This window comes from Ciona intestinalis, unplaced genomic scaffold (genome assembly GCF_000224145.3).
Source record: "Ciona intestinalis unplaced genomic scaffold, KH HT000105.2, whole genome shotgun sequence".
Classification (NCBI taxonomy): domain Eukaryota; kingdom Metazoa; phylum Chordata; class Ascidiacea; order Phlebobranchia; family Cionidae; genus Ciona; species Ciona intestinalis.
Genome location: NW_004190427.2, coordinates 10,610 through 35,092, shown reverse-complemented (window position 1 = coordinate 35,092; position 24,483 = coordinate 10,610). Strand labels below are relative to the sequence as shown.

At 36.7% G+C, this 24,483-nt stretch overlaps 2 protein-coding genes and 1 non-coding gene across 5 annotated transcripts; 2 read left to right on the top strand and 1 right to left on the bottom strand.

Annotated features, from left to right (window-relative positions):
- Positions 1 to 1,884: 1,884 nt before the first annotated feature.
- Positions 1,885 to 12,645, top strand: coe (transcription factor protein). 3 transcript variants are annotated; one of them, XM_009863233.3, is made up of 15 exons: positions 1,885 to 2,015; positions 3,457 to 3,616; positions 4,057 to 4,120; positions 4,479 to 4,534; positions 4,933 to 5,006; positions 5,317 to 5,385; positions 6,876 to 6,957; positions 7,208 to 7,325; positions 9,186 to 9,316; positions 9,863 to 9,989; positions 10,183 to 10,271; positions 10,458 to 10,719; positions 10,823 to 11,056; positions 11,912 to 12,091; positions 12,246 to 12,645. In XM_009863233.3, the coding sequence occupies exons 1-15, from the start codon at positions 1,933 to 1,935 to the stop codon at positions 12,263 to 12,265; spliced, it is 1,749 nt and encodes a 582-aa protein (XP_009861535.1). In that variant the 5' UTR covers positions 1,885 to 1,932; the 3' UTR covers positions 12,266 to 12,645.
- mir4045 (microRNA 4045) lies at positions 11,312 to 11,364 on the top strand. Its single transcript, NR_034438.1, has one exon. It is a non-coding gene; the product is annotated as a microRNA 4045 (primary transcript).
- Positions 12,646 to 18,394: 5,749 nt separating the features above from the next.
- Positions 18,395 to 23,941, bottom strand: LOC100187018. The gene is made up of 8 exons (XM_002127248.5): positions 23,660 to 23,941; positions 23,122 to 23,306; positions 22,575 to 22,700; positions 22,090 to 22,243; positions 21,478 to 21,651; positions 20,750 to 20,886; positions 19,058 to 19,205; positions 18,395 to 18,650 (listed from the first exon to the last, which is right to left on the bottom strand). Exons 1-8 carry the CDS (start codon positions 23,709 to 23,711, stop codon positions 18,616 to 18,618), a joined length of 1,011 nt encoding a protein of 336 aa, XP_002127284.1. The 5' UTR covers positions 23,712 to 23,941; the 3' UTR covers positions 18,395 to 18,615.
- Between the last annotated feature and the right edge of the window lie 542 nt (positions 23,942 to 24,483).

Genomic DNA, 24,483 nt, shown 5'->3' with positions numbered 1-24,483 from the left:
GACGTCACAGAGACGAGGTCGCGTGCCTTCGAGTTGGAAAATTCAAAGCATTGCACTTTTTGCCGAATGTTAATTTTTACGACGGAAGAAGTTAGGACAAGCATAAAATAACAAATAAATAACCCATAAAAAACGTAAAAACAAACAAGAGAACGGTATTCAAAATTAGAATTTCGAAAAAAATGTTAAAAAATAATACTTAGAGTCGCTGAACAATTTAAGCCGACAAAGGCCACAAAACTGCCTAAAATTTATAAAAAAAATGTAAAATTATTTTGTTTTTTTTAAACTACAGTTATCACCTTTAAAACAAACAAATTAGCAAACGTTGTAATTACTTCACAACTTTCTTGCGACGCTAAAAGGCGGCGAATTTTATTGCTATTGTGACGTCACAAGCGCTCTCGTCACGCCCGGATACGATTAGAACAACGAAGGATTGTTTGTTTTTAATTATTTCTCTGTTTAATCATTTGATTTAGCGCGGCACAAATTTTGTTTTATATAAAATGTATCCATTTTATCTCTGCGCGTTTTTGTACTATTTTTTGAAAAATGTTTGTTAACCTTTTGAAAATCGCGAAACCAACGAAATTATTTCCAAAGGCTGTACAATTCTTTTTCGTTAGGTTACGTGTTTAAGTATAGGCCCAAGTTTTAAATGGCGGACAGAGTTTCGTATTTTGATATTTGAATTTTTTTGAAATCTTGAAAAAAAATAATTGTACGTTTTACATAGAATAACTAACCAAAATATCTGAAGCAAAAATTACGTACAATTTTTTAAAATGTAATTTACTTTCTAGCTTTTAATTTTTGTGCTTTTCTCAATATGTGTGCCATATTTTAAAAACGTAAATTTGCCTGTTGTTAAGCGGAGGAAAAAGTAATCTGCGTGAATGCGAAAAACACGATTTTGGAATCAGCGCCGGCAATGGTGTTTGTAAATAGGGGTGGCATACGCGTTTCGTAGCGAAAGAGAGAATGAGGCGAAAGTCGACAGATGCACGCTCCGATTTATGAGACAGGAACCAGTCGCGAGGGCACGGAGGAAAAAGAACCTTACTCCAAGACATGCGCCGCCTTTTTTCTTTCTGTCCTAGTCAGGAATACTAGAGTATAGAAGGCCACGCGTCGTGGAGTTTAAAACCAGCAAGCCAGTGTCTCAACGGACACATCAATACAGAGACTTCTCTCAGTGGACAACTCGGACGATTCGCCACTAACTTGGTGGATTCGTCCCGGACGACCCATGGGCCGGGTCCCAGCGCGCTAGTTGGCCACCATACAGTGTAGAATCAGCTAGATCGTCTCTGCGGATTTCGCAAATAGATTGAGTTGGAGATAGCTTCCCGACCGGGATTTCGACTAATTTGCAATGTTAGTTATTAATCAAGGTGACAGTCAGGAGTTAAAGTTAATTTACCTTTTGAAAGGGCAAAAAGATTTTCGAAGTAAATTGATTCCGTTAATTGTAACTCTTAAACGCAAACCGATAAACGACGCCATTTTGCTTTTCATTGAGAAACTAACCATTTAGGCATTCTATAATTAAAATTAAATGTTTTTAAAATCTGTAACTATCTGTAATAAACTAGAATTATTTATTTCAGTTTAAATTTTTATTTAAAACAATAATTTTATTATTTCCTTTATTCATCCTAATGATATTGGTATAGAGAAAACGATGTTTTTATTTCCATAAAATTTTATTTCAGAAAAGTCATTTTGTTCAATTTAAAAAATTCCTTTATTCTAAAAAAATGCCCAAAACAAGTTCTTTATTTCTTAAAAATTATCCTAAATAAAAAAATCCACGTTTTAATAAAATGTATAAAATTGAAAACTATAAAAAGATGACTTATTTTTTTACCCTAACGTGATTTTTCACCAGATACCTTAAGTGTTATTTTATTTGTAAGTAATATCCAAATGGCAACAATGGCGGGACCTCAGTTATCGGGGCCAGCAGTGAGAGGATGGATGCAAACAACGTTAGTGGAACCGATGCCAAAGTAAAAATTTCACTTTTATTTTCATATTTTTCATATTTTACATTATTTACTTTTATTTTACTATATTTGATTTTTTTCATATTTTACTATATTTGATTTTAGAGTATTTAAATCTGACCGATATTTGTGTTAAGTTAGAAATATCAGTGTTAGAGATACAATAACAACACGATTCTTTTATGGTGAAGTGGGGAAATACGGTACACCTTTTCATTATATTTTCTGTCCCATTTGGCAGTTTAAAAAGAACATTGAAAGAGTTTAAACCGTATCCTCATGGCTCCCATAGACCGTTATTAAATGTTAAAAACACGATCGGAATGTTGGGATATAATGTGCTATAAAGGTGTCCCATCTTTTCCCACAGTACTACATATTTTCTTGTCAAAATTGCGGAAGAAGTCTCTTTCGCATACTGTTTTAAACGTTTCAACGTTTTACCAATTTTTACACTTTTAAGCGTCTTGGTTTTAATGTTTTTATTCACTGGTACCGCATTGACTAAAAACAGGTTGGAAAATAAAAATCCGTAAGTGTCGCAGTTATATTGACAGGTAGAGAAGTTAACACTATGACCCTTGTAGGCGCCACGCGAAGCGTATTGCTAGCATAGGAAACCAAGTTAAGAGCCCTTTGGGAAACTGTGTATTGCTACTATCTGAGCATTAATTTGCGTTGGGGTCTTGGGATTTTGATGCAGGCCGCTTAAAGTTCTCAGTGATTGAAAAACTTCAGTAGTGTAACGCTCATGCTGTAGTTGAAGCCACGTAGCAGGTTTTGTTACAAAAGTACATTAGATCACTCTCGTCAAAGCAGAGTAGTTTATATAAAGGAAAGGTTTCACAAAGATTTGCTTGAAAGTTAAGGATACAACAGCAGAGTCAATCGATAGTTAGCGTGACCACAAATCGAAGAAATTGATCAAAGAACAGTTAACACAAGAATTAAAGCGGAATCCGTCCAAGTTTCGGCAACAGCCTGTCTTAATCAATAGTTAAACGGCAGCAATAATAGGAAAGGTGTGTAGCGTCCATGCATCTACAAATCCGAATAAAAATACGACAGACGCCATTTTGTTTTAGTTTAACATGCAAAGAAGAAGTATATCATTAAAATGATACAAAACACCGAAGTTTTTTAAAAAATAGCTATCAATCGTTTATTAAACTACGTACATAATGAATAAGCGAAGAATAATTTTAAATCGGCATTAAATACTTTAAATAAAATAGGAATTTTCAATGTGAAACTATATTCCTAATAACGCACTATATTGTTTACAAATTAACGTCGATTTTTGACAACTATACAACCATGTTTAATTTTTTTAGGACTTTAGACTTTTGCCTTTTGTTTTAAAATTTTAAATGTTTTTAGTGTTTTAAATTTTCTATTTTTTTTTTGTCAAATTTAAGAGCTAAATTTACATCTTTTTTTACAGCGGCAATGTTGGTCTACATCGGGCACATTTCGAAAAGCAGCCGCCAAACAACCTTAGAAAAAGCAACTTTTTCCACTTCGTGCTTGCCCTGTACGACAGACAAGGGCAGCCGGTGGAAATTGAGCGAAGTGCTTTCGTAGGATTTGTGGAAAACGAAACCGTGAGTTTATTTATCTGTTACAAAACTTTTAACAATATAATTTACATAGAGTACTGTGGGGTAAGATGGGACACCTTTACCACATGATATCGAAATATCCTGATCGTGTTTTAAACATTTAACAACGGTCTATGGGTGTCGTGAGAATACGGTTTTAGAATTTTTGAATGTTTCTTTTTGTTGAAAAGGTGTCTTATCTCTCCCCCAACCTGCTATGAAGTAATAGGGCATTTCTATCTTGTATTTTTGCTTTAAAAACACACATACATTAGGAAAGCTGAATTTCAGCCAGAACTAAGTAGCAAATTTGTTTTCTTGTAATTTGTTTTTAGACTTCTAGTCCGACACGTCTGTATTGCATACACCACCACCTACTCACAATGTACCATAAATAAGATGTATGCGCCATTTTAATTAAAAGTTGAATTTTTTTTAAAAAGGAGATCGCCGGCGAAAAAACAAACAACGGGATCCAGTACAGACTCCAATTGCTTTACCATAGCGGTAAGATTCAAAATACACCTAAATGTTCAATATGATATTTTAATATAAAACATTACATCATGGCATTTGTCTGGTATTGGTATGAGTCAAAGATGGGATCCCATTAGCTGGTGACCGCATATAGCATCGTAATCGTACACCCGGGAATAGCCTACAGTCCCATAGGTAATAAAGGCAGAAGTCGAATACTGTTGATTAGTACAGAATAAATTATTGGGCTCGATAGAGAATCGACCTGCTAAGGTTATGAGATAGCGCCAGTGCTGCGCAACGTATTTGGAATAGAAAACACTGTTTTTTTACACGGAAACACTGTTCCAAATGACACACTTTTAAAAATGATGCATTTTTTTAATAGGCGTACGGACAGAACAAGATGTATTCGTCCGTCTTATCGACTCTGCAACCAAACAGGTAAATATATCACGAAATGGAAACAATTAAACATTCTTAAATACAATACTTTAATTGTCCGGCTGTGTTGTCTACTGTATTATATAGTAGGGCGGGGGAAGGTGGACACCTTTTCAGTTTGTTTTATCGTCCAACTTATTACTAAACAAAAAACATTTAAAGAATTGTAAACCTGTATCCTCACGACTACCATAGAAGGTTGGTAATTGTTTAAAACACGATCAGGATATTTAAAAATTATTTGCTAAATGTATCTCGGCTCCCCCCACCCCAATATATCATAAACGTCCGATCTGAATAAAATATGCCAAATTTTTTAATATAACGTCCTTAACACATACGGTTAGTTTCTACCGTGTACTTTAACTTCTGAAACAACAACCTAACTTTTGATACAGTCAATTACGTACGAAGGACAAGATAAAAACCCAGAAATGCGACGGGTTTTGCTCACTCATGAGATCATGTGCAGGTAACTAATTCTTTCTTAACTAAATGTAACCGCATTTTCTTAAATTTGAGGCATATATAGAAACGCATAATTTTAGAGATTTTTTTACAACATTTCGAAAAAAGGGAAATGACTGTTTTTGCTACAATTTTTATCTTTCTAATTGATAGTGGACATCGTGTGACAGTTTTTAAATTCGTTTAAACTATATAGAATTCAATCTCCGTATTAATTTAACCCAAATAAAACTAGCATTGTATATCTCCTCCGACACGATATTAACTGCCTAAACGTATACCCCAAAAATAATTAAATGGCGATTATTTTTCAGCCGCTGCTGTGACAAGAAGAGTTGCGGGAACAGAAACGAAACTCCATCCGACCCAGTGGTGATTGACAGGTACATTTGACTGGCGTTTCCCCCGCCTGACAGTTGCCCAGAGTACCTGGGAGTGTAAAGTGTAAAGATTTCTGCTTTTAACGTTTCAACGCGGTGGACGGCTGCACCCCTGGGAGACCAAACGGTTGTTTACTGCGATTAATGTTTTAACTTTTGGCAAAGTCAACCAAGTTGGTCTCCAAATGGGTTTTGCGGAATATACACTGAACGTCGGGCCGCCCGATGGCATTTTTGCGCCAAATAACCGAATTTAAAACAGAATAAGCGGCCATCGAAAGATTACTCCAGGGAAATCGTTAATTTTGAACCATAATACGTATATTTAGGTTGCGTTAAAATTCATATCCCCGCTGGGAGAGAATTTTACGGTAAACACTGCTTTGGATTAACGCGAAACGTCTGGCAACACTGCGGCATATGGCGATGTAGGTTTGTTAATTAAGATTTTTAGCGAGACTGACAACTTCACCCTATTTGCTCAATACGGAGCGCGCGACGCAAGGAAATTGGATTCTAAATTAACGTTGATTGGGTTTGCTACCATGAACAATAAGAGCACGAGTTCTACTGGAGCTTTGCTTTTGCAATAAGCCAGTACTCTTTGGCAAAGCGCCTAAAAACCTTATGCTGCACACTATAGTGGTGTTGTGGCAAAGGGACTCGGCGAAACATGGGAGCTGGTCATGGCATATTACCGACGTCTAATCCAGGAACGAAATATGGAAGGCTGCATGAATTATTAATAGAACTGACAAGTTAGAACGGGCAAGTTTTTGAAGCGCGCACGTGATTCAGCAGCAGTTTTAATCATAACAACTCTCAGCGCCACTGTTTCAACAGTCTTACTCGGCAAAAGACGATTTGTGGTCGCTCGCTTCGTTAACGTTTACTGGCAAGGCCCTTGCGTTGAAATCACTGGGCAGCTTTAATTAAGGATGGTAGAAAATCGATTGGAGACTCAGCGTAGCAACCGTGGGCCATGCAAGCTTTCGTAACTTGCCATTAAGCCGCCCTTTTCGACGAAAACACATTAGGGTCCAGGAATTTATGAATCGTCATCCGTTTCAACTCTCGCAGCTGTTGAGCTGGATGTTTGTATTCGCGATCGTTCAGTGTCGTCATAATGCATTTCAAACCGCTTTACTGACGTATTTCCATCTATGTATAACGCCAGCAAACGGGTTCAAGATTTGAACTCAACCAATAAACGTTCAACCCTTCTCCTTATAATCAGGATAACGCATCAGCATTGCTGAATAAGCAATGATCGAATATCATACACACATGTATGTAAAGTCTTTAAATAAACTGAGAATTGTGGCAATTTTGGAATGTTTTCGACGTGATACAGTGTAACTAAGCAAAAGTAATAACTTATAACGTTTTTTTTTCGCGCTTAAAATTCAGCACGCCTTTGCGAAAATAAAACTATGTGTAACCAGTTCCTTACTCCGTCTATTTTAAAATGTTACCCCTTTATCTATTTTCAGATACTTCTTAAAATTCTTTCTCAAGTGCAACCAAAACTGTTTAAAGAATGCTGGAAATCCACGAGACATGCGAAGATTTCAGGTACAATCTATAAAACAGTGACGCTCTGTGACAGTTTAAAGTATTTTGTTTAGATTTTGTACTAACTATGTATCAGAGTTCGCCTAATCTTTAAAAACGCCTTAAAACATTAATAAATTCACGAAATTCGCTTGTAAATGTCTCTTAATGAAGACATCAACTTTTTATGAAGATATCAAGCTATCCTAAGAAGACATAGGACTCGATATCATTTTGATAAATGTCTATTTGAATTCAATTTGTGTTTCAGGTTGTGGTCTCAACAACTGTGCATGTTGACGGTCATGTTTTAGCTGTGTCTGACAACATGTTCGTGCACAACAACTCGAAACATGGACGTCGAGCGAGAAGGGTCGACCCATCAGAAGGTAATTTTTTTTTGTACTAACTAGTATAAAAACGCCGGGTGATTAAAAACTAATAAACGAGTGCCACCTGCCCATTAATTTGGACATAAATGAATCTTTTCCAATGTGGAAAGTGGTTTCAAAACATTTTAAGACAAAAAATGCATCTTTAACAAAGTTTTGGCTCATAGACGTTCACAAACAGACATAACTCGCAACCACAAAACTTCCCAATGATTTCATAACCGCCGACAAAACTAATAGGAAACCAATTGCAAATAAAATTTTTGATGATTCGAACGTCTTAATACGAAGAGCGTATTCCCATATCGATAAGGTTAACCCAGATTCAAAATTCGGAATGTTAAATGAATCCCAAAAGGAATATACGGTTACACAGCTCTTAACGGTTCCTACCCACGCTACAGTTATTAAAGATCGAACATATTTGTGTCGCCATATGCCAGCAAACGAAGTCATAATATCCGTATCTTATTTCATGGATCGGCCCTACATAATTGTTCATACCCCTTACCTTGGGAATTAGGCAACTGATGGTATAAGCTTTTGCAGAAGCGCGGGAAAATTACGCAGACTGCGCAAACAAATATAAATAGCATACTGTAGTTTCGTATGCTTCAACCAAACGTCTGTTTGTTTCTAACGCTCAGCACATGTTACTGTCAGTCACAGGGGAAAGTCCGCGGTCAGGACCTAATGGCTCGTAACGTCTTTGAATATAGCCATCAAACGATCATCTCGAATGTGGGGTAATGCAGTTGCTGCAGTATGATCAGTATCTATATAAAAAATACACGCTATGGCAAACTTTAGAGTATGTGGGTTAAGATGGATCATATTTTTATCCCTTTTATAGTAAATGGAAGTAACCCAAACTAATTACAGAAATATTTAACCATCGCGATTCCAAAAGAGCGTGTTAAAAACGCGATTATAGGAAGGATACTATACGAACGTTAATCATATTACCCACTAGTACTATACGCTTCCGTTCGCAAACTTTAGGCCCTCTGGTAGGAATATAGGCTATCGCCCCGTCTGATGACGGAAAACATGTATAGCCGGATGTCCTTTTCGTTTTGCGGCCGGGCACTCGCAATTATTAACACATCGATATTGATGTTACATATCACGCATGAGAACGACGATGCTCTAAGGGATGCACCTCTAATCAATATCTCGAAGCGTAGTAGTAGGTTTGCACCCCTGTGACTGCCCCATGGGATGGACATGCAGGTTCAATCTTTTAACTGGTACACAATCGAAGTATTGAATCTGGTTGCGTGTCTTACATGGGGTTAATTTGTGCGGTAAATGCGGTACGGATCGTTCTGGCCAAGACTGCTCCAAGTTTCGATTGAGTGTTAGCGGAACAGGTCGATTTTATGACGATTTTAAGACCGTTTTTACCAATTCGACAAACACATGATTACGAGTTAAAGCGCGCTCAAAAAATAATCTTTTGCAGAAAAAGTATCATATAGTTGTTATACCACGTATGCGCGATTTGGAGACTAAACATTCGACCTACGGTCTAATATCCCGATTCGTTTCTAAATGTGGTACACACGTGTACTAATACTATTTCCAAATTAAAATGATATTTTTTAATCTGATTCAAGATTGCGTGATCTCAGTGGTATATATTTAAAATAATACTGCGAATATGCTACATAGAGCCGAATATGTAGCTACCCAAGCATGATCATTGACCATCCTGAACGAAAACACTTTCCAAACATTATAGCTTACACAAGAATACTTTTAAAAAAGAACCAATACAATCTCCACATGCCTCAACTTTGCCGTGGCGATACAGCAACATTTTCGACGTGTAGCCTAACTGTGACATTATTTCAGCTTCGCCAACTATCAAAGCAATCAACCCAGCTGAGGGTTGGACAACAGGTGGAGCAACAGTTGTTATAGTTGGAGAAAATTTCTTTGACGGGCTTCAAGTTGTGTTTGGTTCAATGGTTGTGTGGAGTGAGGTAAGAATTGCAAAGATATAGTAGGGTGGGGGGAGATAGGGCACCTGTTCATTTCGTTTTCCCGTCACATTTGTAAGAAAACAAAGAACAATCAAACATTATATAACCGTATCCTCACGACTCCCATAGACCGTTGTTACTTATTTAAGACACGAACAGGATATTTGGATAATATATGCTAAGGTGTCCCATCTTATCCCAGAGCATTATATGTAATTGGATACTGTACGTTGGGGTAAGATGGGTTTCATTCTCTTTGATAGTCTCATTTAGTATTAAACAATGAAGGTTAAAATATCATATGTCCTCACGACTACAAAAAGAGCGTTGGTAAGCGATGATGCATTAGGAATACCGATTTTTATGTGCTAATGGTATTTATCTTACTTAAATTACTATATAGAAAATGACTTTGGTATACTACAATTGTTGTATAATTGGCTGACAGGTTGGAGCTTTGGAAATTCATACACGTTTATGTAATGTTAAAAAGCCTATTTTCATTTTTTAGTTTGGGGTTAATAAATTTGCAACTTTGTTTTTCAGTTGATCACCCAACACGCAATCAGAGTACAGACTCCACCGCGCCATCTACCGGGCGTGGTAGAAGTGACTCTGTCTTACAAAAATAAACAATTCTGCAGTGGTGCTCCAGGACGCTTTGTATACACAGGTAAACATCAGGCAATTTGCGGAAAGCCTATGCAAAGAATGTGCATATTGCACAACAAAGAATGCGTACATTTAAAATGATTCAAAACTACCCAAACTGCATTTTTGGAAAAACAAAACGCATGTCAGGCAAAAAAAACAATTTTTTATATATTTTTTTACTTCGTTAAATTTTAAATCTTCGTGTTTTTTAGCGCTCAACGAACCGACACTTGATTATGGATTCCAGCGATTACTGAAGACTGTGCCAAGACACCCAGGCGACCCTGAGAGGCTACCGAAGGTAATTCGAGTAAAAGTAATTGCAAGTGAACGATCTTTGCTTCGTTAGCGTCTATTTTACATGACTGATCTGATGTATCATCTAAGTTCTAATTGACGACGCTTCAAAACAACTCTTTAATTATTCATAAACGTAAATTACTTTACTATGACCTCATCATGACCTCACAATACAATTATGACGTAGGAGATTATTCTAAAACGAGCTGCTGACGTCATGGAAGCGGTGATCAGTCGGCAGTACGCCCCGCCAAGCCAAATGCCCCCGTCAGCCGGGATCACGCCTCCCGCGCCCCACCTAGCGGCCGCACCGTGCGCGCCACCTGGCAGTTTCGTTCCGCAATCGGCTAGCGCTGCCATGGCCGTGGCAATGAACGGTTACGCTGCTGCAGCGGTTTCTTCACAATTTGGCGGAACACCCGATCGGTTCGACACCGGAAGTGATTCAGGTTTGATAGGTTTGTTCGTCTGTTAACTAGACACTACTTTTTCATGTAAAGTATTGTCCAAAACCCACTCACCCCTTTACTAACCAACCAATCTTATTAACAGGTTACTCACGAGGTAACAGCGTTTCTCCCCGCAACGGATATTCCCCCCAGACGACACCGCATAGCTTGAACAGTGGCTCAATTGGTAGCATGGTGGGGCTCACAACTGTAGGCGCAGTTCCGGCCCCAGCCCCCTACCACTGCGCACCATCCTTCAACAGTTATTCCAGCGCTTCAGGTCCCACATTCACGAACATGAACAACACGTCTCCTGGCCTTTTTTCTGGATCTGGGAGTAAGTATTAGTTATTACGCGGTTTGTCTGGAACTGGCATTAAGTAGAGTTAGGTTAGGAGGTAAACTGTACGCGGCGGTGGTGTAGCAACTGATACGTAAAACTACTTTGCGGTAAATGGCTTCAACTTGTTGGTACGTGATACTGTTTGCGTGGTTGTAACAGCACAGCATAAAGGTATATTCAAAGCCAAACGCATGGTTTTAACAATACAATGTACTTGGTCAAGTTATGAGCCTACTTCGGTTCAGTTTGCCACAATGAAAGTAGATGTCCGTTGGCCATAAACGGGATCACTATCATTGTGAAAAACTGCAGCGAACCAACAACGATTAACTCCAATGTTAGCTTCCTATATGCGATCAAGTATCCATGCTATTATAAAACGAGTAGGTGTAGCGCCTCTATTAAATATAAAAGTGGGAAGACGGGATACCTTCAGCACAAAATATCGAAATATCCTGATTGTGTTTCAAACAATTAAAAATGGTCTGTGGGAGTCGTAAGGATAAGTTTTATAATTTTTGAAACGAGCTTTGTTTACCACCAAATGGGACAAGGTAGTAGAACAAAAATGTGTCCCATCTTTCCCCACCCTACTATACTACTAAGTTAGGGCATTCTATCTACCACTACGATATAAATGTATGCATATTTCTTTATCGTGCTTTAACAATCGACAACGCTCTTTAAGAATCGTCCTACGGTTATTTAACTCTGTTAATAAATCTATTTTGTTTACTATCAAGGGGGGCGATAAGAGAGAACAAAATCATGGTCTATCACACCCTTTTTTATATAATAAACTTTTTTTAAAAATTATGTTTTTAGTATTAAAGTATAATTTATTTACAGTAATTCCACCTTCGCCCCACAACGGTATGAACCCACTTCCGTCTTCGGGGACCACACCGGGAATATTTAGTTTTTCACCTGCAAACATGATATCAGCCGCAAAGCAGAAGAGCGCATTTGCCCCTGTACATCGTCCACACAACTCGCCCAGTCCTCTAGCGCCGTCTAACGGAAATATCGGTAAGATTTCTTGCTTTGTTTTGTCGAGTATATATTCTGCAATAAAAGTTTAAAAAATAATAAAATTTAAGTTTGACTTGCATAATACCATAACCTGCAATATTTATTGCCATAATATTCCAATTTAATCTTAACTTTGTTGTTTTTTTTACAGCACTAAACGGCTATAGCTAGAGCACCGCTGACTTTGACAACCGCTCGATGGCGACAGAGAACATTTTTACAGTCAATCACGTGACAGCTACGTAGATGACGAGTTCCAATCCATTTCTTTTGACTTTTTTTCTTGTTTTTACAAATTTTGTACAAAACTTTTTATTTCTTAGAGCGTCCCTTAAGCAAGGTGAAATGATAATCCAGTTTTAGTGTTTGAACGTTTTATAGTACCGTTGTAATACGAATCTTTGCAGACGGCGTGTTTTTGCCACATTTTCTCCCGTATTTATGTTGTTTTATTGCTTTTTGTTGTTTTTTGAATTTCAGTGTCAATCCTTTTGGTTAATCGTGGAGTGACGTAACTTGTATTTATGACGTCATAAACGAGTCACAACGGATGCGGGATACTTTGTTATATAGTCACAAAGTGTGAACCTTACTAATCTGCGTGTAATTTGAAATCCGATTCCTATAAACTACATAATGATATTAAATTACTCGGACCGATAAACATTAACCCGAGTAATGTCCGGTGCGAGTAATTCAACAACATTATGTACTTAATCGGACATTCGGGTTATCAAAAGGTGTGTTGTGGGGGCAAAACACATTAACGTAAGAAATTATAAGTAAAAGAATCACGATACCAACCAAACCCACATTAACAAGCTCGGATGTCATGTTACTCCAGATGCAAGGCAAGATATCAAAGTGACTCATTTGCCAAAGTACAAACATGGCTTAAACATTATAATACAGTACTATGGGTTAAGATATAATGTTGTTAGCATCTAAATCACATTTTCTAATCGTGTTTAAACGATTTACAAAGATGTTTTAAGAGTTATGAGGCTACGGTTATATGATTCTGTAAATATTTTGTTGGCTATACCAAATGTTCTATCTTACCCTAACCTACTGTACGGTCAATTACTTTATAAAACGAAAGTACACCGAAATACCATAGTATTTATCATTTATATCATAGTAGGGTGGGATAAGACGGGACAACTTTAGCGCATAATACCCAAACACCCTAATCGTGTTTTAAACAAATAAGAACTGTATATGGGAGTTGTAAGGATACGGTTCTTACAATCTTTTGAATGTTTTTTTGTTTACTGCAAAATGTGACGGGAAAATAAAATGAAAAAATGTCCCATCTTCCCCCACCCTATACTATATATCGAATAATCTGCATTGTTGAATTTTACTTCGCAACAGAACTAACCGAAAAGAAACTCACAGCGGGTATTAGAACACCGTAAATTCGAACGACTAAGTTTAACTTATACTGACGAAGACACCTCTTGTTCCAGAAAGTTTGGTCTCAAATGCGGTTTATTGTAATAGTTTAGGCAAGCCCTAAACGTGCAGATTTTTGTCACGCTTTCAGCATCGGGTTGCGAAGATCTGATCAGCTATCTCTACAATTGAGTATTCATTGTAATATGAGTTAGGATTTTCAAGTAAATGCATTTCGTTATGGCCGCCTATAACGTATGGCCTTTGTGTTTATAAATATTAGATTTAGTAGAGGGAGGGAGAGATAATACACTTTTTTTATCCCATTTTCTCGTCTTATTTTACGGTAAACAAATTATATTTAACGAATTATAAAATGGTATCCTTACGACTCCCACATAGACCGTTGGGAATTGTTTAAAACACAATCAGGATATTTGGACAATATGTGGTGAAGGTCTCCCTTCTATACTTAAATTACCTGTGTCAAATATGAAAGCATTAGAACATAGTGCATTGTCATTTGGTGTAAAACATTAAAACAGTTAAAATAGACCAAGCCGTAATGTATGTTAAAACACTATACTAGCAAATAATTTCCCACCCATTTTACAGCGGACGAGTTGGACCGCCGAGGATAAATAATTGAGCCTTATCCCGTGATAAATTGCCAGTAGTCGATAAGATAGGGCGTTCCCCGAGGTATAAATATTATGGGGCAGCTTGTTATCATTTACACTGGAAATTTTGCGCGGTAAAAAACAAATTGATATGTTTGAAAGTTGAATATATGTGGGCAAGTAATTGCCAATGACTAATTTTAGGGACGGGTAAAACCAGCTATTCGCGCGTAAAGTACAAGATCTTGCACTGTATGAAACACGTTGTATTAAAAGTGGTTGTGGTGGGGAAAAATTAATTAAGCAACCACGGCGCGTGATGTAAAATTAGAGATAAACTTGTTGGTAGTGAACGCCTACGTGGCGATATCGTATTTACAGTAAATAAACTTGAAGTTTGACATTTTAACAAGAGGAACACTTTTGCCACGTTTTCCTAAAACTCGTGCGAACAAACCAATAAAAATGGGTCATTTTATGTTTTGGTGTCCTGTACAGACTGTATAGCTGTACCGGAAAAAAATGAAGTAAATCGCCAAAGGAACCCTATAGACTAATGGCGCCTCAAGACCAGTTAACTTTTTAAGCGACTTGTTATATAGTTTATGTCTTATACCTGTATAGGTTATGTACGCGAGCTCACTGCTGCTGTTGTATGAGACGTTTGCAGCATCTCCTGACCGTGCGAGATTCGGATTAGTTTCAGTTGATTTGTCAACCTTATGACCGCAAGTCAATCAATCGCGCCCGCAAGAAGTTCATATACGTCAATCATTTATATAATGTGCGGGGAAATTTCAGATCCTGTATACCGCGATGGGTGGATTGGTTTATAATCCAAATGTCAGTTTACCTTTAATTCCGATTCAAATTAACTTAAGAAAAAGCAAACAAACACAGCGGTTAGATTGGGCACGGTAGATGCGAAATTTGGTTTTCGGCGTCAGCTTATGAAACAATGGCGTTTCCCGGCATGCAGCTTCAAAAGCTTATACGATGTTGACTGTACATAAATAATTGGTCGTACTTTTGCAGGACATATGTATATGTGGATATATTATGTGTTTAAATGATCTAACCCCAAAGTAAATTAACATTTCCTAGAAAAAGGCGCGGTACTTTTATGAAAAAGTTGTTTCGGATTTTAGGTAAATATACATTACCACAACTACCGGTATATTAAGCATACGCCCATATAAGACTATACTAAGTCTACTGTTTCGAACCTAGCTTATAATATGTGTATTCATTCTCCTATCCATCGCTTTAAATTGATTAATTGCTGTGGTTTCAATGCCGTTAGAGTCTATAGTAGGGTGGGGAAAGACGGGCACCCTTAATTAGCACATAATATTCAAATATCATGTTCGTGTTCTAAACAATTAACAAAGGTTTATTAATTCTTTAAATGTTCTTCCGTTTACTACCGAATGGGATGAGAACATGCGTCTCATCTTCCCCCCACCCCGCTAAATCGAATAATTTTAAAGCGAAGTACAGACTAAAACCCTATGTTCTCAAGCGGCACAATATCTCAATACAAAGCTTTAAGCACTTCAGATAAATTTTTAACCAATGATTTATAAATACAAGTGAAAGTTTAAATAAAGTAGCACTGTGGGGTAATATGGGATACTGTTAGCATAACCAAATCTCATGTCTCTCAATCATGTTTTGAACAATTAACAACACCCTTTTTGAGTTACAGGGTTACGGTTATGCAGTTCTGAGAATATTCTTTGTTTACGACCAAATGGAACGAGAGAAAAAGAATAAAAAACATGTCCCATTTTACCCACCTTACGAAACCATTTGCACTGACCTGTTTAGTTCCCAAAGCTGTTTTTTCAAACCAGGCAAACATGCATACATTCACAACAGTCTTATATCTGGCTTGTTGTCACACTATAAGCGGTCAAAACAAAAACAGGGTGTTAGGAGGGAAGCGTCCCTGTTTTGTAATCAACGCTTTGCACAGAGTGTCGGCGGGCAATTAAGATTTGCGAACGGCGTTCACAACACTTAAGTATGCGTGTAAGTTGCATATTGGACAACGAAGTATACAATACAAAATTGAATTCAAATTATGAGCGTTAAGTGTGTATTTTCAATCATTTATTATTATATAGTACTGTGGGTGAAGATAGGACACCTTTAGCACATAATATCCAAATATCTTTGAACGTGTTTCAAACAATTAACAACGTTCAACAGAAATCGTGACCATGCTGTTTTATAATTCTTTGAATGTTCTTTGTTTACCACCAAATGGGACGGCAAAATAAAATGAAAAATTGTCCCACCTTTCCCCACCCTACTGCATTTATGGAAATTAAAACCGTATACGCACGAAACAGAACACAAAATAAATTCAACAGTGCATCAAGGTATAGGCGCTAGTAATTGCCTTTTACAATGCGTCGGCACTTGCAACACGTAGTCTTACATTGCATACAGGTTTTGCGGCAATTTTTTTCGAAAACGATTTACGATAAAATAATCCTCGTGCCTGGTCTCCGTTTAATAATGTGGTTACTAAAGGCGCAAATATTTATAATTGGCTGTCACTGAGTTGTACTTGGCAGCAGTTGAGGCATTACTCAAACGCTAACATGCACCGCATGCGATTAGGAGTGAGTCATGAAATAGAGTTTGCATAAATATATGACAGTGGGCGTTTTACTTTCATCTTGATACCGGCGAAATTACCGTAAAAGAAAATTATTCCCAAACCCCAAATTATGATTTTCGATGCGACGCGACGCCTAAAATACGATGGTCACATTTTTTACAGTTTTAGTGTCATTGCAAACATGGGTGGAAGAAATAAGTACTTTATACCAGCATTTTTTACATATGGTGGAAGAAATAAGTACTTTATACCAGCATTTTTTGCCTGTAATCTTAAAATTAAAAAATATTCTGTCATTATCAGTCGCCATTAGTATTAAAAGCATTTTTCGGAATCACTACGATCCATGTCGTTTAATGCGATTCTTTACTATTGCAATATTGAAACGTTATGTATTTACTCATGTTCGAAACCAATTCAAATCAACAGGTGTGAATTTTGGAACGAAAATTTTCAAAACATTACACAAGACCGATTTTCTAGACTTTGTTATGAAACATTACCAGTGATGTGAGACCTGATACGCAGAAAAGAGCTCGAATTACGACCGTAGGCAATCTGATAACACTTTTGGCAGATCGTGTCGCTTTTGGTACCTTCTGCAATCATTGCATTGCGGCAAACTAAAAGCTAAAACACAAAAAGCTATAGGCGATGTACTCTGGTAGTAGCGAATATATAGAAATAATATACAGTAGGGCGAAGGAGGATGGGACATCTTTTTATTCTGTTTCTCGTCGCATTTGGTAGTAAGTAATGAACATACAAAGAGTTATAATGACGTATATGCTCACGGTTCCCCTAAAACCCGTTGTTAATTGTTTAAAACACGATCAGGATATTTGAATAATAATGTGCTAAAGGTATCCCTTCTTCCCCCACCCTACTATACAGTGATTTTTTGCATTTGGCATTTAAGGGAAAATCGTATGTCGATAATAGGTTTAAACACATCTTAATATTCAGTAAAAATTATGTCGTTTGGCTGCCTAATTTCATTCTCTTTGGTGTTTTAATTGATATGATCTGTTAGTGTATTCGAGGAGAAAAACCTAAATTCATGTGATGCTATCTGGCAATGCGCATGAGGTTACATGACACACCCAGCGTGTTTGTTGCATAAGATGACGCATTCATGTTTTTCGCCCTTCGTAATTAATAGTCCAATGTGTATCCACATACGGCGAGTCCATATAAGTTAATGGAACGGTGGCGATTATACGCTTGTATAGAGCCTTGCCCATGGTTTGTGACCTAATCAACACCCTTAAAGGTTATTCTATATTACACAACAGCACGACTGATGACCTACGAGTTTGTGGACAAAACACGACTAGTTTTTGGCATAAAATCTCTGCTTCCTTTCACACACGCCTTGGGTCTGTTGTCAGTTTCATGCCAAATCCGATAAGAAATCTTAACTGTTTACACCTCATACCTAAAGTTACTGGTTTGACGATACACATTAAACAACTTTTTTGTTGTTAAGAAAAGTTGGACGATGACAAGTGTAGAGAAAATCTAATAGAAATCTCACATTGTATGATTTATATATCTATGTCTTTTATAAATGTATTTAGCACCGTCTAGGGATTGAGACATATGAATTTATACTGAGCATTCTGAGCGAAAATGTGTGCAACAAAATTAGTTGGGTTTTTGCAATTTTATTTATTCACACAAAACGAAGTGTACGTTTGGCTGCAAAAGGCTACAAAACAAAAAATATGAAACGCACCAAGCACTGCCTTTAAAGGCCTACTGCAGAATACCGAAGCTAAAAGACGTTTAACGTTAATGTATACAGCAAAATATATCGCAGAAAACTAGTAGGGCAACTCCGGAAGTCAATGCTATCCATCGTACATTAATCATGGTCGTTGTTTGTCACTTATGCTGCCTGGGGCTAAAAAACAAGGGTAAAGTTCATTTAAATTCTAGCACGACTTTATACTTAAGCTACTTGAATGATGCTAGGCCTACTGTGTCTTTGCATTGCGGGGCAACAGTGGTCGTTATAACACAGTGTTTTGTTTCATACACCTCGTGCCCGCTTACGAGTTACGGCGGATATATATCTTTGTGACGATTTGATTTTGGTTGTTTCATTTTTTAATGTTTTGGTCGACAATTTAGTCAACTCATTATACCACAATGTTGGAGTACTTGCAGTTGAGTGTCTTTCCCAAGGACACATGCTGCCAAATTTGTGGCACAGCAGACTATAACAAGCATACCAAGGCACCATTTTAGTAACGTTTTTACTGGTTTAAACAGGATTTTTTTGTTTGCACAAAAATTTTCGGTTTTTACCTGTTTGGATCATAACTGGTTGACTTGGGATGCCTCTTGTTCCGTCAGCATCGATTGCAACAAGCCGTACATTGTAAGAAGTGCTTGGTTGAAGTCCGTATATACTTCCACTTATGTTCGAGCCGACTTTTACGTATGATAGAGAAGCCTATAGAAGTAAAAATAAAAAAATAAATACATAAAAATAAAATAAAATAAATACATAAAAAAAAAATAAATAAATAAATAAATAAAATAAATTTGAGGATATACCAGCATAAAAGCTATATTTATAGAGAGCTACATTAGAATTAATATAATTTCACAGAAACTATAAAAAATCATTGAACCAAAAGTAATTAAGCTGAAAAGCAATTAAATTTATTGCAATCCTTTATTAAATTATTTTATACCTACAAACTTAAAATATATCAGCTTTAAGATCTGAATACTGCTTATAAAAAAACTGTTATTCTTTGCGGCTGTTTTATGTGACCTTTGTGGGCCCAAAACGATGGCTTTAAACGCTATTACCAGGCTAAGCCGGTGCGTCGGGTCGTTTATCTCGGTTTTAAGTAAACAGAAAACAAACAATGTCTGCTAAACCAACCTCATGACCAAACTAATTACGGTGGCATAGTTGGTTTTATACAGATTAGCCGAACATGGAAAATGTTGATATAATTTGAAACGGATTACGGTGTATTTGGAATAAAAGCGTTTTAATTGCGTTTTGTGGTCATGCCGATTCGTGTTTTAGTGTTTTATTTTTAATTCTTCGGTAACCGTTTTATTCAACGCGGGTAAGGTATACTATACAGTTTGGCAAGATACGGGACTTTTTAAAAGATGTCAGAGTTGGTACATTACCCTTTATAGTTGTCTAATATATAAAAAAAGCTTAAAAAACAGATTTAAATTGTAATCAAATAATATTGAACCCATATATATAGGGTGGGGGGAGATTGGACACTTTAGAACATAAAATTCAAATATTCCAATCGTATTTTAAACAATAAACTACGGTCTATATGGCATTCGTGAGGATACAGTTTTATAATTTTTTAAATATTCTTTATTTACTACCAAATTGGAAGAGAAAATAGAATGAAAAACTGTCCTATCTTTCCCCACCCTATTATATAAATCATGTTTAAAATGTATTCAAATCGTATTGAACACACATTAGACATATGTACCCTATAAATCATATTGAAGTTGACCATTGAAACTTAAACATACAGGCTCGCTTGAAATAAATCTAGACTCATACCACTAATGACCTATGGTAAGATCAAGGAAAACACAAAACACGCTTATAACCTGACGCAGGTCAAATGGTTTAACCGGAAATTTCATGCTACTTGATTTTTATGAACCGAATTAAACCTGCTTGTATCAGGTAACCCGTACTGTACATTTTTATAGGTTAAATGGGCACATCACTGATCTGTAAATATAGATAGCGATGCTCAAGCTTTATCTCAAGTCACCAAGTTAAAATAACGCCGAAAACGCTTCTAAAAGAGTCGGGTAAAATCGACCGCTGGACCAAAAATTGCGCCGACAGAAAATGCCTACGATTTTCTGTTGGTATATGTCCCTTATTTATTTATAATTCAACATACTAGCTTAACGATTGAATTCCATTGGAAATGCGTACGATTTTCTGTTGGTATATGTCCCTTATTTTATTCAACATACATAGCTTACCGAGTGAATTATATTGGTATTAGCGATGGCTGCATCATAAACCTCGTAGGATGAAGCCTGGGCTGAAGCTGGGAATTGAACCGGTACCTCAGTGTCACTTCTGCCGTTTATAACGGTGATGGAAGTTATTTCCTTCACTGCGAATAAGAGAAAGTTAAAATACTGGATTACAATATACTGTATAATGAAACCCTAGCAAAATAGTAAGGTGCGGGGGAAGATGGAACACTTTTCAGTCCATTTCTCGTTTAAACCAAGAACATTTAAATAATTTTATAACCGTATCCGTACCATTACCATAGACCATTATTAATTGTTTAAAACCCGATCAGGATATTTGAATATTATGTGCTAAAAGTGTCCCAACCTCCCCAATCCGACTACATGAATGAATTCTAAATCAGAATAGTTTTGATATTTTATTTATGGTCTAAGCGAATTAATAAACCGGTACACTTATTTACAGAGAAACACAAATTATTTTTACGTTATAGTAGGGTGGGGGAAGATGGGACACCTTATCATTCTATTTTCTCGTCACATTTGGTAGTAAACAAAGAAAATTTAAATAATTGTAAAACCGTATCCTCACGACTCCCATAGACCGTTGTTAATTGTTCAAAACACGATCAGATTTAGATATTCTGTGCTAAAGGTGTCCCATCTTCCCTCACCCTACTATATAATTTTATACAATATGGTTTAATATATACAACATTCTAACTTACGTCGGCACGTTGGTACAGCTCGTGTCCATCCACTTGCCAAGCATACTGTGTACCATGCCCCGTCTCTAACAAAGTCATCGTTGCAGTCGAAGAAACACGCACTCATTCTGCTGTTAAAACGGCTGCAGGAGAAATTTCCGTGGTTGGAAAACTCGGTGATTTCAACACATGCGCCTGAAAAGGGATTATATAGTTTGTGAGACCTGAATCAATGAATGTAATTTAATTTGTTCTCAAGTGGCCGAAAAAAGGCATTCGTTATATCATGGGTGTTTCGTTTCATACACCTCGTGCCAGCTTATTTACTAGTTACCAAGTATGTTACTTTGTAGGTGATTATTTTTTTTATGTGTGGCTGATAATAGGACAACCCATTAGTGACTACTTTTACCGCGCCAGTTGGTAGTAAACAAAGCATATTCACATATATTATAACGACTCCAAAAGAACGTTGGTAATGGTTAAAACAAGATCAGGCAATATGAGATATTGCTGAAGGTATTCATCTAACACTACAATACTGTATGCGTGTATTATTAGAAAAGCTTACCTATATTCAAACGCTAAGCAATTACTAGCAGTATATATACAAATTTTAAACAGCGTTAATACCTGGACAATTTTTTTCGTCGCTGCCATCGGGACAATCCTTTGATTTATCACACCACCAAGATTCGTCGATGCAATCTTTTTCTGGTGTGTCACAAGTGAAGTTCCCCACACCACAAGCCCCTACAGGCGTTGGTGCAGTGGGTGCTGGTGTAGTCTGTGTAGAAAAAAGTTTTTTTTTATTTAATCAGTATTTTTTAATATGATATAAATCGTGTCTTAAACAATTAGCATTTACGTGTTTTAAACAATTAACAACCTCCTATGGGAGCCGTGAGGATACGGTTTTATACTTCTTTGAATGTTCTTTGTTTACCACTAAATGGGACAAGAAAATAGAATGAAAACGCATCCCATTTTCCCCCACCCTACTGTATGAACAACTATAAACCGATTTGTATTTTTTTTCCCAACAACAACATACTATATAGTGCATGAATAAAAAATAAGTTGACTTTTATTTTATATAGGTGAGTGTGAATTCTTACCGTTGTGGTTATTCTTGCTGGGAAAGTTCTAGTTCGACCAGGTAGGCCTTGGGCGCTCATGCGGCCGAAGCGGTCTACACATGCAACACGCACGGCGTAAATTGTTTTTGGTTGCACGCTGCGAATCTGTAACGAACAGCATTAAAAGGTTTATTAGAAACTATATACCGTTTCCGTACTTTGTTCTCCAGGCTATGTTTTTACGACTTAATAACGATTGCTAATGTAAAAGTTTGACAAGATTTATATATGCCTTGTTATAATTTAGCTTAAGCAATCGCGTGAAATTAGTTTTAGTTAACGATGATAACAGCACGTTATTGCAAAAAATAAAAAGGAAAAAAACTGACAAACAACATTTGTTAGAGCGATAGTAATAAACGACATATAAAGAAATAAAAATGTAGACACTGTATAATTCGAATTCGAATTTGTAAAGCGTCTTGTGTTTAACCTAAAGGTGATGACATCAAGGCTCGTCGCTGCTAGAATTTAGCCCCCCACGTGAAGGGAAATAAGTTACATTTATTTAATATTTAAATCTTACCCATAGATGATCCTGAGTTAGGTTAACGTAAGTTCGAAAAGGTGGGTTGTTGATGCCGGTGGAAAGAAACACATTGTAACTTGCAGCATCAGGAGCGTCGTCCCATCTCACTTTGAAACTGGTTGATCTCACATCGTTCCATGAAATACGGGTGTTGTTTGGGGGTTGTGGGGGTGGAGGGAATACTATAAACATGAATAGGAGTCAAAATGCGTATGTTGTGTATACATATTAGAGTATGCGGTTATACTTAAGAATGAAGAACACATATTCCTTAAAATCGTTTGCTGTAAAAAGAAAACCCTGTATTCTGAATAAAAATACTCGAAACTTAACAATTAATGTTTTTTTAGAAGCAACATCAAAACTTTTGTGCGACCAAAATTAAATTGACAATACACATATTTAAAACTGCAGTACGTGCGCCAAACAGCAATGTTACAATTCAGTTAAATTTCCACCATTTGTAACTACAATAAAACTAAGAAATTATTGCTATGTATTACAGCATAGCATCTAAACATTGAGTTCTACGTACCTGCTCCTTGGCACAAAGTAACCAGCAATGCAAGGGTGAGAATCAAAACCATGATGAAAAGTTGCTGTCGTTTAGTTCTTCGTTAAAGCTTCACTTCTCTCGTCTGAAATCTTGGCCTCTGCGCGTCGTATTTATAATGCTCCGTGACCTTTCACAAAACTTTTTTCGCAACAGAAAAAGAGGGTTTTGGAAGAAGATTGATTCGCAAAATTTGGTAGCCGGAGTTTGCCCTTAGTGTATGGATAAGTAGAAATTGAACCGATTTCGCCATACTATATTCTGAGCTGAATGTCATCAGACAATCTCTTTCGAGAAATTTGTTATTGCGAAAAACAAGAAAGCTGTTGCTTAATTAGTAGGCCCACTTCGGAAAAAAAACAAACAAAAAATTCTTGGAAATTACATTTAAAAAATACATAAGATTGAAAAGAAAAACGTTTAATAATTCATGCAATATTAAATAATATAGACTTTGCGAATAGAAACAAGTGTTCATTTGCATAAACGTACATTTCATTAGCAACCAGACGCAAAAATTCGCAATAACGACCAGCTTTTCGTTTCACTCATAGCTCTTTAGCGCCATGTGTGACAAAGATTCGGCCACACAAAGACTTAGTTCATTCAACTTTGTTTGTCTCGAGGAATATAAGCTTCCAGATTAAAGCTTTACTTCTGTAAATATTGCCTTTGTTTCAGTTTAGAAAAACATAAAGGTGAAAGCATTAAAAACACCGCCAAGTTACGTCATTATTTGGCAAATAAATCATGACTGATATCATAAAACGAGCTTTGTTTTTGCGTTAATCTCACGTATACAAGCC

Coding starts and splice junctions, on each gene's coding strand:
- LOC100187018 (XM_002127248.5), bottom strand. CDS start 23,711: ATGGTTTTGATTCTCACCCTTGCATTGCTGGTTACTTTGTGCCAAGGA. Junction 21,652..22,089: donor CGACGAAAAAAATTGTCCAG/GTATTAACGCTG, acceptor ATCCCTTTTCAG/GCGCATGTGTTGAAATCACC. Junction 20,887..21,477: donor AGCTGTACCAACGTGCCGAC/GTAAGTTAGAAT, acceptor TCTTATTCGCAG/TGAAGGAAATAACTTCCATC.
- coe (XM_026838709.1), top strand. CDS start 1,933: ATGGCAACAATGGCGGGACCTCAGTTATCGGGGCCAGCAGTGAGAGGA. Junction 4,535..4,932: donor TCGACTCTGCAACCAAACAG/GTAAATATATCA, acceptor CTTTTGATACAG/TCAATTACGTACGAAGGACA. Junction 5,386..6,875: donor GACCCAGTGGTGATTGACAG/GTACATTTGACT, acceptor ATCTATTTTCAG/ATACTTCTTAAAATTCTTTC.